Raw genomic sequence first — 15,990 nt, 5'->3', positions numbered from 1 at the left:
GCCTCCAATGGAAATATTGGTAGTCAATAATCTTACCCTTTTACAGCAGGGGGGACCAGTCTTGGTGGCCCGTGAGCTGTATCCAGCCTTTCTGGCCCGTTTGGCTCACAGGTGGTGTCTGGCATGTTGCTGCTGGTCTCGCAGGGGCTGTTGGGTTGACCGTTGCACTTCTGTGATGAATGTGGCCTGCTTTGCTTTTGAGGGTGACACAGCCCAAGCACCACACATTGTGCCTGAGAGCCATAAACTCCCAAACTGGCCGTCCACTTGCTTTCCTGGTTGTCAGTTGGGGAAAACTGCATTGGGGTGGGAAGCCTCTGGCCCTCCAGATGTTGTAGGAATCCCCACATCCCATTTGCTCCAGCCAGCGTTGCAAACTGCCGTGTATGGTGGGAGTTGTAGTCCAGCTACATCTAGAGGGCCATGGGCTCCCCAACCTTGAGCTAGGCCTAAGCTGTTTCTCTGAACAAGTCTTTGGAAAACCATCTTACACCCAGCTCAGCACAACTTGCCTGAGGCTTGCTTGCTGCCTCTGAGCTGGGCGGTCTCCAATACTGGAATAGAGAGGTGCTCCAGGGATCTTTTATGATGATATGAAGTCACCTCGGGCGTTGGAGCTGGGCTGCTCAACCCCCACATAGCTAGACTGGCTGAAGAAGACTTGGACCCCGGAACACGTTAGCCATTGCCAATTGAGATGCACCAAGTCCCTGCTGCCCCACCCTCTGTTAATTTGATGCTCTTCCTGTTGTTTTCCCATATAAGCAGCAGCCATCATGTATGTCATCAGGTTACTGCAGCTGAGCACCCCATATTCTTGTCTCTTTCCCTGTCCCCTCTAGGTAGATGTTCATAGCTAAATCTGTCAGCTGGGTATTCATACATTTGAAGGTTAGATTTTTGGCTTTCTGGGTTTCTAAGGCTAGGCTATTCATAGTACAGGTCTAAAAATAAAGGCATGCTAGAGCTTGGTTAATGCTCATACTACTGGTATATAAACCCAAATGAGGTGCATAAGTTTGAAATTGTACGTAATGCCCAGAATAAATATCTGAGTAACCAGCAACCTTTTTTCAGAAAAGTTATTAATTAAATTTGTATATTGTCCTTCATCCAAAGAGCACAGGGCAGTTCACAACAGAAAAATACACAATGAGAACACAAAATACATAATAAAACAAAAGCAAGCCAATAATCCTGCTCTCACAAACACATTTAAAAGGTCATGGAATGCTAATCAGACAAAGGCCTATTTATAGAGAAAGGTTTTGATCTGGCACCTAAAAATATGTAATGAAGACACCCGATGAACCTCCATGGGGACAGCATTCCACAAATGGGGAGCCACCACAGAAAAGGCCTGTTTTTGTACTGCCACCTTCTGGACCTTTCATGGCGGGGAAACATGAAGAAGGGCCTCAGATGATGATCACAAGAGTCCCAGGTTGGTTCATGTGGGGAGAGGTAGTCCTTGAGGTATTGCAATCCTGAGCTGTTTTAAGGCGCTGTATGTCAAAACCAGCACTTTGAATTGGACCCAGAAATTAATTGGCAGCCAGTGGTCTGGCCAGGATTGGTGTAATATGCTCAATACACATATTGCTGTGGCAGAACATATGTGTAAAGAGCCCTGGATGTTCCAGTATAGAATACATATAGAGCATACATGGCTCTTCAACCACATCTCCGGGTGCAGTTTTGCATGTTGCATTTTTGCCTGTCACGCAACTGTTCAAGGTGAAGGATCTTCACTGGAGGCTTGTGGCTCAAAGCTCTTGCCTATTCCTTCTTGTGGGAGGAGAGAAGTGCCTCTTCAAAAGATGGTGTTTTCTTCCTGCACTATTAAATGCAATTGCTTCCCAGTTAATCAAGGGCACCTTGTTAAGTGATCAAAGGCTTCTTAAATACACCAACCACATTTGGTGACTAAAGAGTGGCTCTAGTCTTTTACAACTTGTGTATGCCCACCCCACCCACCACTTCCCTCCTCCCTCGTTACCAAAATGGTCTGGTAAATTGGACCATAATTCAAGTTGCAGCAATATTTAGGTTTTTGTGCTGCTGAATTTGAGACGTCCCCTGAGAACTAGAAACAGCTGTGAACAATCACTTGTGGTGCTTTAACAAGCCTGTTCCCATAGTGGCTTCTTTCCACGGTATATTTTCCCTGGCTTCCCTCTATTAGCAGCATGGGAACGACAATCTTTTCCCAGCTTGATAGCTAGGCAGTGGGGAAAAGTGGGCACAGCTCTCTGGGGACTTGCCAGGCCACTGGGGGAGTGAAGGAAGGCTCTGTGCTGCCCTCTGGCTGCCCATCCTTGCTCTAGATGCTTGGGGTCTTGCTGCAGCCACGTTTCCAGCCTTGGTTAACAAGGAGAGGATATCTGAGGGCAACCCTCTCCTATTGGTAAGGCACCAGCAATGCTAGCCTCCTGTGCTTTGCAGCCCTAGGGCCGCATTAAATGTCTGAGTATTGATGCCCATGTTCACAAAGCAGACGCGCTCAGTGCTGTTCCAGCAGCAGCTGGGTAGAGAAGAGTAATTGGTTTTGAACAGCTTTTAGCTCCAGGGGAGATTTGGCTGAGTGGCTCCTCTGTGCAGTAAGTTTGTTTGCGCTGGGAAGATGTCCCCTAGGACAGCCTCTTGCCCGAGCGCAGATTACAGAACAATTTGCACGTCTCCCATCTATCTACTTGGCATCACTTAGCCGAAGCGGTCATAGGCGAAAGCTGTTAACTCCATGCAGAGCTGCTAAATGAGCCTGCTGAAGCCGCCTAGTGCTGGTACGGCTGGAGATCTCCCATGCCTAGTGCCCAAGACAAACCTGCAAGGATGGGTCTTGGACTGGAGAAAGATGTCAAGCTAAGGAGAAAGCTCTTCTGTATGCTAGGGCAGCAAGTGGCTTGGGGTAGAGCAGAAGGATGGCCAGCAAGCTGACTGCATCAGTGTCTTGGGTCACTTCCTTTGTATTGCTTGTAGGAAGAAGCAGCTGTGTCCTTGCAAAAATCATGAAGTAAATAGGGTAGGAGGGGGAAAGACTCATGAAGAGAGACAGGCATAACACAAAGGTCTTACAAGAATACCAGTTGCTATAAACCTATATAGAACAGCTAGCCAGCTATCTAGAACAGCTAGCCAAAGTTGCTACAGCCAAGAAGCCTCCCGTGTTTTGAAATCAGCTTGTCAGAATCGAATTGTTAAAAGTGGATTACGTTAGCAAGGCAGAAATCAAGAAAGTGTTCTTGTCTTTTATTCTCAACAGGCTGATTTCTTAGAGGAACAAGTCAAGCAAGCTGTATTTTAGATGCATTTGGTTCTTTTCAGTCTTATTTCCATCACCCAGGAAAGAAGACAAGAGAGTGCCAATTTTAAAAAATGCTTTATTGCAGTATGGTAAAATATCAGTAAGGTATAATTTCCTTAACAGGAGGGTTTCGAGTGACAGTGACTATCATATTGACAAACTTTATTCAAAGCTCTAATATATAGTTGGGTGGATGTATCTATAAAATACATTCCTCTCGTCTTCAAACTTGTTCCAATAGACTTACTTATCAGAAATGCTGATAGCACATTAATTTTGACTAATCGGCGTAAGCACAATGAGGGAAAAGGAAAGGCAAAAACATAGTAAGAGAGAGGCTTTTTCCTGTTGGCCAAGGTGACGGGTCTCCAGTGGTGTTTTAGGTAGCATCAGTTCATGTTTCTTTTTCCAGCTGGAGGGTTGAATAATGAAATGCCACTAGAATTCAAAAGACAAAGTTTGCTCCCATTGCTACAGTTCCCCCACACCAAAGGTTTCTAAAGTCTCTCATAAAAGCAGCATTTAGGAAAAACACATACACACCTTTTTCCTGAACAAAACACACAAGAACAATACAACTCTCTAGTCCAGTGCAGTCGCAGCTCATTATATTGTAAACTCTTTAGGGGAAAGAGATCACTCTTAACCCCCTTATTATTTGCTCAGAATAGATTTGTATAGCTGGACTTCCTTCTCCTCCATCACCCATCCCTTGCATGTAGCTCTCCTGCCCTTTTTTGTTTCTTTTTTGGCAGTGAAGACAGGAGGGATTTGTACATACAAGTATAGCAGCACTTGTTGGGTGTACTCTGATCGGGAATGACCTTGACTCTATCAAAGTAAGCAGCCCAGAGAGGTATGAAGGAGGACGAGGAAGGACATTAAGGCACTCTGTTATATGGCAAAAGGGATGAATCAGGACAACATACCCTACTGAGCTTCTGATTGTGCTTTGTGGCTTTGTAAGGTTTGATCCTCACAATAAATAAAGTAACTTGGGTCTCACAGGAGTAAGAGAAGGCAACTGGTGTATCAAGTAGAAATTTCCCCCTTGGGTTTCTAGTGAAGAGGGGATTCTCCCCAACCCCCAATATTTTATATGGAAAGCAGCACTTTACAAGCACCTACAAAAAGCGAGCCAAAACCCACTTATTTCTCCTGTACAGGCTAAAAGACTCTGAAGGGTTAATGGATTGTGATACTACTAATAATCAAAGGAGAACTAAGACTTCCCTGGGACTGGTAAAGAGATTCCAGTGCTGGACTTTAAATATAGCCTGGTCTCTCTCTACCAGGTGCCCACACATGGCTGGGTGAGCAGAGCGGCTTCAGCCAAGGATGTCTCAGGTGCATGTTTCAACTTCTTCATGTTAAGGTGAAGGCGGTCTATATAACAAAAGTGCGTTTTCTCTCTTGACACACATGCAACAGGCATGCAGCAAAGATTGGGACAAAACAGCAGTGATCAGCAGCGCGTCCTCCAACAAAGCAAACCCAAACTGAAGAACTTTTGAACTGACGCTAAGCTCACCTATCCTTCCCGAGTTCAAGCGTGGCTCAAAACACCACAGGAAGGTCCCCTCATCCTAGGAAAAACCAGGCTAGCAAGGCAGAAACAGTCCAACTGCAAGGGGCCTATTCCCTTTTGGAGTCCCTCCCACGCCATTCCTCCAAGACCCAAATCCCACACGGTCTCATTACAAAGGTTATGCTCATGGGGTCATTTTCTCCCACTCCCCTTATTCTTCAGTGATCACATGGCACAGGCAGAATGTTCCGGGAGGCTTCTTTTCCTGCGTTAAGTTCTACTTGCTGGGAGCTGGGTAATTGGAGGGAGGGGCTGGTCACAGGTTGATGTCTGTGACATCCGTAGGTGTGCTGGTCAGGCTGACATCCTGGCTGTCAGGGTAAACGGCATCCTTGGAGGGGCTGTACTCTTGCCGAGGCTGTGAGGTCTGTTTCAGGTTCTCTGCTAAGGCCACCTCAATCTGCTCCTGACAAGCTTTCAGGCAGTCCTGGGAAAGAAGAGAGAAGAAGGGGGTGTTGTTCATTTCCACTTAAATTTTCACTGCAGCAATAACAGAGCTCCTTCAAACATCTATGCTTTGATTGGTTCGGAGGATAGGCTTTTCTGCTCCAGTGGAGCACATTCACAGTGAATTTCTTCTTCAATATCATGCAAAGGGGTTTGCGGGGCAACTAGCATCCTAGTAGAGTTCTGATTATTCTATTATTCTTAGATATGTATGAACAGGAAGGTCTTATGAAGTAGGGTTAGAAATACCTTATCCTTGTTCTGTATCCTAAGCCTGAGACCAGGCTCAAGCATTCTATATAGGTGACCAGTACCTGACGGCGGAGACTTTGCCTCTACTTGAAAAAAATTAAGTGTTTCAAATATGAATTCCAGCAGGCTAAATTACCCTACAGTTGTGCCTCCACACATCTAGCAAATATTGAGTCTGAATGCGGCTTCTATGAGTCTTTCCCTTGGAGCCTTTTGAAAATACTCATTAAAAAATTCAATGGCAATAGTCTCACAGTCTGCAGTTCTCAGGACTACGATGCCCGTTAGATCAGACCAAAGGCTCATCTAGATCTCACAGTAGCCAACATGGTGCTTTTGGGAAGCCTGCAAGCAGGACAGGAGAGCAACACCATAGCTGGTACTCAGAGACATGCCACCTCTGAGAATGGAGGCGGTACAAAGTCACCCAAGCTGCTAGCCATTTCTATATCCTGTAGGGGCGAATTTCACAGTTTATGTGTGAAGAAATACTTTCCTTTGTCTGCCCTGAACCTTCCCGTGTTCAGCTTCATTGAATGACCTCTAGTTCTGGTATTATGAAAGGAGGGGGGAGACTTCTCTGTTTCGTTTCTCTACACTCTGCAAAATTTAATGTGCCTCTACCCTGCTCCTCCTTACTTGCCTTTGTTCTTAAACATAAAAGACCTCAAATGTTGTAATTTTTCCTCACTAGCGAGTTGCCCTTTTCTGAACATTCTCCAGCTCTATGATATCCTTTTTGAGATGTGGCCACCAGAACTGAAAACTGCAGTCCAAGTGCAGTGACAACATGTGTTTGTGTAACACTTTTATGATCTTGGCAGTTTGATTGTTAGTCCGTTTTTCTAGTGCTCCCTAATACAGATTTTGCCCTTTTTAGAACTGCTGTACACTGGGTTAACATTTTATTCAACCTAACACACCAAAATCTCATTCCTGGTCAGTCACTAACACTTCACACCTTACAAACTTTTATGTGAAGTCAGAATTTGCCCTAGTCCTTATCATTGCTTTTTCTGCTCAGGGCTTGCAAAGCTGTGTTAACCAGCTGATTGCTGGCACTTAGGAAGTCCTGTGCAAGGGGATTCGCAAGCTCTGCATTCAGTGCTTCCCAAGAAACAATAATCAGCTGATAGTTAGTGACAGGGAAATGCTGTCCACTTTTTTACCTTTGTGGTTTGGTTTCAAACTGCGCAGGCAAAAAGAGAATCACCAGGTGTCACTGTGACATCAGTTGATTGACAAGTGGGTGACCCCACCCACCTGTCAAACTTCACTCATGGGGGGGGGGCCCTTGGCATGGAGATAAAGATCTGGCCCACCAGCCAGATCCAATTCCCCAACCCTATCCTAGAGAGTGATCTAATTTAAGTGTGTTTATTTTACTTGTATTTATTATGCAAAGCTAATAACTTCAAAACTGCCAAGCTTGCCTCTTACTTATTTGCAACTGGAACCCATCCTTGTTACTAAGGAATTTAGAAAATGGAAACATTTCCACGGACAAGTAAGGCATTGCAAAAATTTTCCCTCCCCAAACCACTGATTGCTATATTAAGTACCTGAAAGATGTAGGGTTTCAACCCTAGCTACTCCACACATGCAATATATTCAGCCCCATCCCATTCACCCACCCCCCAACCGTGCAAAGCTTCCATTATAATCTATAAGCCTGTCTTAGAATATAAGACCATGAACAGTGCTTCTCAATTGGTTGGTCTGTGGAACGTACTTGTCAATTGTCCAGGATATCCCGTGGGGGGGGGGCAGTGCTCTTAAGTAGGTCAGAAGACATGTGTCCTGCCCCCCCCCACATGAACAAAAACTACCACAGAGATATCAAAATTTTCAAATGTAGGGTGTCCATGGCATGGCTTTTGAAAAATGGGGTCTGCACTGTTCTAGAACTTTCTTTGAAGGCTAATTGCTTTTATGTCATAGCACTAGAAAGTGTTCAGCAGTACACTGAACCCCACCCCACTTTGAATGCACTAGCCTGCATGTGACTGAGAATGCTACTGCCAAGGCAACTGCATTAATGCAAGGGGAAATCTTGACCTTACGCTTGGGAGGAGCCGCATACAGCAACGATTTGAGATGAGGAAACCCCTCTCGTTTTGCAATGAGTCACGGCGGTGAGCCCCAATGAACCTCATCGCTGCTGCACCACCTCCTCTAAAGGCCAGGGTTCGCCCTCTTGACCCAGCTTACAAGAAAACTGACATTTTGCACTGCAGAGTGTCGGGGTTCTGATTGGATCCCCAGCCGGCTCCCCGAGGCTGGGTCCATTTGCAGGATCCTGCCACATACATAATCTTACAAAGAATCCACGTTTAGTTCTTAGAAATTGACAGAGGATGTGGCAAGTAAAAATAGCAACACCCAACACTCCTTCCCCAAGACAGTTCCAGTAACTGTGGCCTCTAAAACCTCCACCCAACAGAAGCCAGGGCTCAGCAAAGGCCATTCTAAATTTATTGGCCAGTTTGTGGGTACAAGGGAAGGAACGGGAAGCAACACTATGAAAGGAGGAGGATTGATTAAAGGAATTCAGAAGCACTTGTATGGGTTTATGCATGGGAACCAAAAGCTGCTTTTTTGTGAATTGAACCTTGCAAGTCTGTTTTGCAGAGGGGATTCCAGCACTGTTCAGAAACCGAGGGACTATTAAGAGTGGTAGAATGCATGTGCTGCATGAAGAAAACCCCAAGTTGAATTTCCAGTTTCTTCAGGGTGGTCTTGTACCCTGAGAGGTGCTACTGTTCAGTGGAGAATAAGGCAGCTAATATCTTTGGTGCTCCAGATAATGCTGAAATACAACCCCCATAATCCCTAACCACTGGCCATGTGAAAGAGCTGAAGGCCAGAAACATCTGGAGTGCCATTGGGTTAGCACTGATGAACCAATGGAAGGCACCCTTCTAAAGAACTTGTGATCTTGCAGTGTGGCTATGATGAACCAGTGCTGTATGTCTACAGGAACAGCATGGCCTATTGCCAGCCATAAAGATTCAAACTGACCCTTCAAAGCTTCTGGAAGTGTCCAGTGAGTTGTAGGCAAGAGAGATGCCAGCACAAGACATGGGGCAACTCAGGGATGGAGGGTGGGCAGTAACATGCTGGCTAATGTGATGTAACACCAGTGACAAAGCAATTTGTATCTAAATGTGTTTATCCTCAGCTAACCCTGACAAGCAATTAATTAAATGGATGAAACTGACATATTGATAGGAAAGGAAAGAATGCAGGTGTGGGGAAGATACAGGAGGTATAAGGTAAGTTCAGATCACACAAATACTATTCTACATCCTTTTTGTTTGTGACAAAAAGTCTCACACTTAACTTTCTTTGACAGTGAGGACTAGAAACATGAGAACAAAAACTCAAGTCTCGGGATTTTAAAAGTTGTGCCAGCTGATGTGGCTTGCAACAGACAGATACCCAAAACAGGAAGATTGAATAACTACGGACAGAATATCGCAGTATGTACAAAGTCCCAGACTAGCAGCCTAAACTCATGTTCTGAAGAAGATACAGAGAATGTTCTCCTGACTCCAAGTAAAAATCAAGCAAAACTGGAATGCAGCAGAAATCAAAGGTTGATTACGACTGAAGATGTTATCTAGCCTTGAGGATGCATGTTTACTACAGAAGATGAACTGGCAGAGAAAAAAATAGGTACTATCTGGGTCACTGGAACCTGCACAGTAACCAACAGCTCAAGAGGTAACCAAAAAAACCAAACCATGAACCCTTTGACTGATATTAACCAAACTTCTTGGTAGGCTCCAAGCACATCATCTTAATTGGACTGGTACCTTTGTAGGCAAAACATCATGGAAGCATCTATTAAAATGAGGCAGGCCTAATATAAATACCAGAAAGCCTACCCAGATATATAATTTAGTGGTGTATGCTCCTTTAATATGAAGTAGCATTTTCACCTCAAGAGGGCCAACCAAGTGAGAACAGAGCCACAGTTTGAAGCCCCTACCCACTGAACCTTCAGCAAAAGCCTGTTAGGCGTGGCAGATGAGATGGCAGGGGACACCACAAAGAGGCATCTTCACCCCAAGCTCGTCTTCTAATTAACTTCAAAAAGACACAAAGAGCTGAAGAGCAGCCAAAAGGAACCGGGCAAGGGAAAGACCCTCCCAGCCAGCAAGATAAGCTCAGCGTTCCAACGTAGGCTAGGCCCGAGCTTCTTTGTGGCACCAAGCCTTGGCTACTTTTAGTGCTTCTAATCTGCTCTTTATGGGTCACTTTTGTAATCCTCTCCCCACCTCCCACCTGTTCTCTGCTGTCTTCGATCAACTGTGCTCACAGGACCAGCATTCAAACTCCGCCTCCTTCACAGCAGCAGCAGCTTGCAAGCAGCTGGCTGTGGGCAACTCAGAGACTAGGGCAAGAGGCCAAAGAAAACCCAGCAAGAGATAGGTTTCTGCTCCATGACTGTCAAGCAGCGATGGCTGGATCTGCAGGAGAGGTCCAATCCCAGAGCCTTCGCTCTGCCTTTCAGCTTTTGCCAGGTAGTGGGAGACACGAAAAGCCCAGCGTCCCCCTCCTCTCTGATGCCCCTCTGGCACCCAGGGAGCGCCCTGGAATTCTACTTGAAATGAACTTCTTTGGCCTCCATGCTTGCCCCTGACAGGATTCTGACACCGCGCCACATGAACAGATGCTAAGCTGGTTCTATCCCTGCCCCATCGGCCAGCCCAGTCCCTAACACCTGTCTGCTGAGGTGAATGGCTGTTTTTCAAAGGCCTCCTGTGTACCCGGGACAAAGAGGAGCAACTGATCTGAGACCTCATGCAAGCCATCGGTGGGAGAGCCACCTGCATCACGCAGCCATCACCCACTCAGCAGCGGGCCAGGAGCTGGCACAGCACATTTGGGAAACGTGGTTGGGCTTTAGAGAAACAGCCAAATTCATGTCAACCCCCACCGGCCAGGGAAGAGACACAGCCACTTGCTGCGCTGGCTCTGGACCAAGAAGCGAACACTAGCTTGGGAATCAGGAGGGAAGCGAAGGATAGAGAGGAAAGCCTGCCAACCATGCAGTCTTTGCATTGAGTAGGCGAAGAAAGCCAACGGTGTCTTCCGTTTCTGGAGGATGCAAGCCCTTCCGCATCAGACGGGAGTTTAAGAAAGAATGGGCTCTTCTCAATGGATACCCGGACATGATGAAATAAGCTGTTCCGTGCAGAATCTTGTGCCAAATTAAGTAATTAGTCTCCAAGCTGCTGAAAAAAGGTCCATTGTCCTTGACGTCACAAGCTGGGATGGCTGCTCTTACAGCAGGGGTGGTGTGGGGAAGAAATGCAGCCCTCCAGACCTCTCTGCCAGGTCCTTAGGAGTCTCCTCAGGCCACACCCCTAGCTGGCCCTGCTTTGTATCTTGAGCATTTGCAGGAATGCATGCTCTAATAATGCCTCCTGCTTGTCTGTATGGAGGATAAAGGTAAAGGGACCCCTGACCTTTAGGTCCAATTGTGACCGACTCTGGGGTTGCGGCGCTCATCTCGCTTTATTCGCCGAGGGAGCCGGTGTACAGCTTCCAGGTCATGTGGCCAGCATGACTAAGCTGCTTCTGGCGAACCAGAGCAGCACACGGAAACACAGTTTACCTTCCCGCCCGAGCGGTACCTATTTATCTACTTGCACTTTGATGTGCTTTCGAACTGCAGGAGCAGGGACCGAGCAACGGGAGCTCACCCCGTCGTGGGGATCCGAACCGCCAACCTTCTGATTGGCAAGTCCTAGGCTCTGTGGTTTAACCCACAGCGCCACCCGTGTCCTCATGGAGGATAAAGAGGGCTACAAACGTTTGTAGAATATAGCTTGCAGTACAAAAGTGAAATTTACATTTGGTTCCCCACCCATTTTGCCTCTGGCCAGGGCCAGAGCTTGTATGTGGCCCCTGAAAGGATGTCCATAAAGGGAACACAGCCCTCTGGCTGAAGTTTCCCCACTCTGTCTAATGGGATAACACAGGTTATGGAACTGCCCTCATGACACACCTGGGCTGCCCAGATTTCTCCTTCCACTGCAGCTTTTCACGCTGTATCCATCCAAGGGGGACCAACGCAGAAAGGAGGCTGCAGAACTCCAGAAGGACACCCTGCACAATATTTTGGGGCAGCATGAACAGGACGATAAACCGAACCACAAGAACTGTCCATGTCCAAAGGATCATTTCAAAGGATGGTAGTGTACTGCAGATACTTACGACTCTACCCTCTCTGAACCTACAATATGATGGCGCTATAAGCAGACCCACAGGGTAAGAGAAACAAAGGGAGGCCAGGCTGGAAATGTCAAAATACATGGTACAACAGGGGCTTGTCAGACATCTCTCACCCCCCCCCATGCACTAAGTGAGTGAATGAGTGAAAGGAGGACTGCATCTGCTAGCCCTCTTCCCACTGACCATGCCCTTCTGGGGCCTGCATGTAATAAGAAGAGTCCTCCACATGTACAGCTGTGAATTTCTGTGGAAAAGAAATAGCCTATTTGCTAAAACCAATTTTGTTGACATATATTTTAATTTGTTTTAGTGTAACTTTAATTACAGTTCGAAATACTTAAATACCTGTTTTAACATTGTATTTTAACGACAATTTCCACGTTTTCGTTTTTGGTAAACTGCGAGGGGGTTCTATTTACAATCAAATGGATTATAAATTTTGCTAATAAAACACCCTTCTCAGATTAAATGAATGGTTTTTATATGGCAAGGGGCCCTGGGGGCTGGTTAAAGGTACAGTTCGAAGACACACTTACTGCAGAGCAAGGCCAATAAACTCAGAAGGGCCAGTTTCTGCATAGGATTACACTAAGTCACTGGCACGGAATATATTAAGGAAATATGCCCCCAAATTGCCTTACCTTGACACAGACCCTTTTGCTTGATCTTGCGTACAGTATGTCTGTCCCATTCCCCATTTATTTCTCTCTGTTATAATGTGCCCTTCCTGCCTCACAGGTGTGCACTTAGGTTATAAAATAAGACAGTAACTTTCAGTCCTGAAGCCTTTCTTCCCAAAAGAGCAGCTACTCCACCAAGATGAATGGAGCAGAGGTTCTCTCCAAGCATACGTCTCCTCATGGGCTTTGTACACTTAAAAAGGTGGCTGCAGCTCAGGCACTTCCTGGACTTAATGCTACTACTTTTACAGTGTATTCATTGATGTGATATGCTTTATTGCTGCAGGTTTTCCTTGCCTTATTAGCTGCCTTGGACATCTAATTAACATAAAGGTTGGATTGAAATAATTGTCATCATAATACTGCATGGCTGTCGTGTGCCTCTAAAACAAAGAGGTCAGCAGGTGAGGCACATTAAGTCCATGCAATAGTTTCTGCAGAGAGATGCCAAATGCCACTTCATAAGTGAAAGCAAGATCTCTGGACTTGGGCAGATGAAGCCAGAGTAAGCTTGTCTTGAGTCAAACAGCAAAATGCAAGCAGGATCCCAACTCCCCAGAACCAGAGCCCTGTTCCCCACTGAGCACATACTCACCACCTCTGTGCCAGTAATGCTAGCAAGCAGTTCCGTAAGCTCCTCGCCAGAAAAATCATCGGATGAGGTAGAGAGGCCATGGACTGCCGCTCCAATGCTTCCAGTAGCAATCATGGATGGGGGATACATAGCAAATGTGTAATCTACAAATTCAAGGAAGAAGAAGAGAGGGTGTCAGGAGAAAGGATGACACAAATTCTTTGCTCACTACAGCTTCCAGCAAAGGTGTGATAACAGCACCCCACAAACAAACACATTACCATTAAGGCCTTTCCTATTGTCCCTGAGAGGTCCTAGGACTTCCCACCATCCAGCTACAGTATCTTAAAAGCACGCAATCCATTAGCTTACAGAAATAGTTTGCCAATAGAATATTATGAGCAGGTTTTCCAGGAGTGGCCTGGCCAATGGACAGGAGGAACACTGAAGTCCTCTTCAGGCATTTCTCATGTGAAGGAAGAAAGTGAATTGAGAGGAGCTCCCACCCCCACCCTGTTGAGGTGTTAACTTCAGATGGACAAATGGATTTTACCATTCTATTTGGTGGGCTTACACATTGCATTCTCATTTACATCAAACAAAGACAGCACTCTGCAATGTTGTTGTACAAACTGTCCCAGCCCAAAAGACTATCAAGGGAGAGCCAATTACTTTAGTAGCCAAATGCTAGATGCTTCTGAGAGCAGAGTGCTGGGGTGGATGTGTCTTTAATATGCAACGTGGCTTTTTGTGACAAATTTCAACAAGGAAACCTTATAAACAATAGTTTGCCTAATACTCACCATCCTTGCCTTTCAGTCATGAGAAACCAAAGAGGTCAAGGGTTCTAGTATCAATGGGAAAAAGCTGGGTCTCTCTAAAAAATGAGATCCTAAGAGGCCACTGATAATTTGTTTAGTATAGCTAGGGATAAAAATCAAGTTCTGTTTCATTTTAGCCTGTAATTTAACTATGCTCCACCATTCCAGGGAAGGTCACCTTTAGCAGGACATACCTGTAGCACACAACGCAATGAACGTCTGTGCATGCTTCTTCACCAAGTCCACCTTCTGCTGGGGAAGTGAGAGCCGCTGGAGAATATGATCCAAGAAGTCATTGGCTATCACTGACACTAGGTCCCACTTTAGCTTCTCAAGGACTAAAAACTCCCAGTCCTGAATGAAAACACAAGAGAGTGTTAAAACAGAATGAGCCTTTTTGACCAACTTCAAACTACAAAACAACGATGGTTCACAAGAAACATGATGTATTTCGTAAGACATATCAACAAAAGGTTACAACAGCCAATGGTCGGGGATGCAAGGGACCTGCTTTGTTGGGATAGTCCTGTAGAGATAATGTGGAATCTGCTAGCATTCATAAAGCTAGGAAGATATTGAAACCTGCTGCAAGACAGAGATCACACAGTGGCTTGATGTATTAGCCAAGAACTGCAGCTTGTACACTACTCCTTTCATAACTTCTGCTCTTGATTAACCACAGAATGCCATGTTGTCCTGACCCAGAACTATGGTTAGTTTAAACAAGCCAGCTTCAGCCACCGTGGTTTGTAGCTGGCTTGTTTGAAAGTAACTGCAGTTAGTATAAACCTCAGTTTGCTTGTCTGGATGACACAACAAACAGGAGTTAAGTAAGAGTGGAGGCAAACATTTCTGAACTCCCCCTGGCCACTTGGCAGGACAGGAGAATGGCCAAACATGAGGCTCACTATGTCCCAAACATGTCATACAGAACTATAGTGAGTGTGACATGAGAATGTGGCCAATTGCTCTCTGCCCTCTTCCGTCCTTTAGTTGGAAATGCAGGCAAGTATGCCTTCTGTTATTGCTCGTGGTATATGTTGACCACTCTTCCCCTCTACTCTCCTAAGGAATGAATTTACAGGTTTAAGTGGAAAGCAGAGCTATACAACATCCAAACCCACCAATGATTTGCCATCTAAGCACAGAATACAGTCAATTAGACACATCAAAGTGGACTGGTGCACTAGCCCTGTGAAGAGCAAACTGCATTCTAGGCTAACATTCACCAGTCAATGATGCCCACAGAAACTCCATGATGCAAGGTGTGCATATGTATTTTAAAATTATTATTATTTTAATTATTATTAAGACCCAACACTTCAGACGTTCAGGTGCTTTTGGGGTCAGCAGCAAGGAAGCTGCCTTCCTCTTTTGCTTAAAATGGTATCCCATTTTTATCGCCTCCTTCCACTTGTAGCAATGCCAGTTCATGGCAGTTTCCAAACTGCTTTAGTTGTAGGAAGAAGCAAGCCTGGCAAATGTAAAGGGAACAGAGGAGCTGCAGAGCTTTGCTCGAAACAGCAAACATCCTTTTCCTGAACTTTCCCCTGACACTTCACAGGCTCAGTTTGGGTCACTTAAAAGAAAACAACCACCAACACAGAACAGAAAACTGAGCATGCCGGACAGCAGTGATGTTACATAACTACCACTGTAGTTCTTCAGAAAGCAACAGGGGACCTGAATGCTTGCATAGCTGTGAACAGAAAGCCCCCACCCCAAACACCCACTTTACCCCCGTTTCTCCCTGAGGAGGTGCCCCCGCTCCAACACCGCAAACTGCTAAATTCCTTAAGTTTAAAAGCTATGCAGAGATCTGACACAAAAACTATTTAAGGGAGAAATTGTGGCATTCTGCATGCATGTGTCTCCCCGCCCCCCCCCCCAATTTGCCCAATCAGCGGATTTTGTGCCTAAAGCCCAAACTGCATTCCAAACTCAAGAAAGCTGGATCCAAACAGAGTACATTGCAGTTAGATCCCATTTGCTTCAATGGGAACAAAGTTTTAAGCCATGACTAACAAGTCGTGTTGATTTTACTGGGACCCAAGGGCAACTAATTTACTCTGGATCAA

The 15,990-nt window shown here is 45.7% G+C and overlaps 1 protein-coding gene across 2 annotated transcripts in view; it reads right to left on the bottom strand.

The window, feature by feature from the left end:
* Nucleotides 1-3,972: 3,972 nt before the first annotated feature.
* CCND3 (cyclin D3) overlaps nucleotides 3,973-15,990 on the bottom strand; it is a 77,752-nt gene continuing 65,734 nt past the window's right edge. For both annotated transcript variants that reach the window (XM_081865432.1, XM_081865431.1), the window contains exons 3-5: nucleotides 14,107-14,266; nucleotides 13,113-13,255; nucleotides 3,973-5,319 (exon numbers count right to left, since the gene is read on the bottom strand). In XM_081865432.1, the coding sequence (XP_081721558.1) occupies nucleotides 5,149-5,319; nucleotides 13,113-13,255; nucleotides 14,107-14,266 (474 nt within the window). In that variant the 3' untranslated portion in view covers nucleotides 3,973-5,148. The remainder of the gene's footprint in view (nucleotides 5,320-13,112; nucleotides 13,256-14,106; nucleotides 14,267-15,990) is intronic.

The sequence above is a fragment of the Podarcis erhardii genome, assembly GCF_964252035.2.
Source record: "Podarcis erhardii genome assembly, chromosome: 6".
Taxonomy (NCBI): Eukaryota; Metazoa; Chordata; class Lepidosauria; order Squamata; family Lacertidae; genus Podarcis; species Podarcis erhardii.
This window is presented reverse-complemented; position numbering and strand designations above follow the sequence as displayed.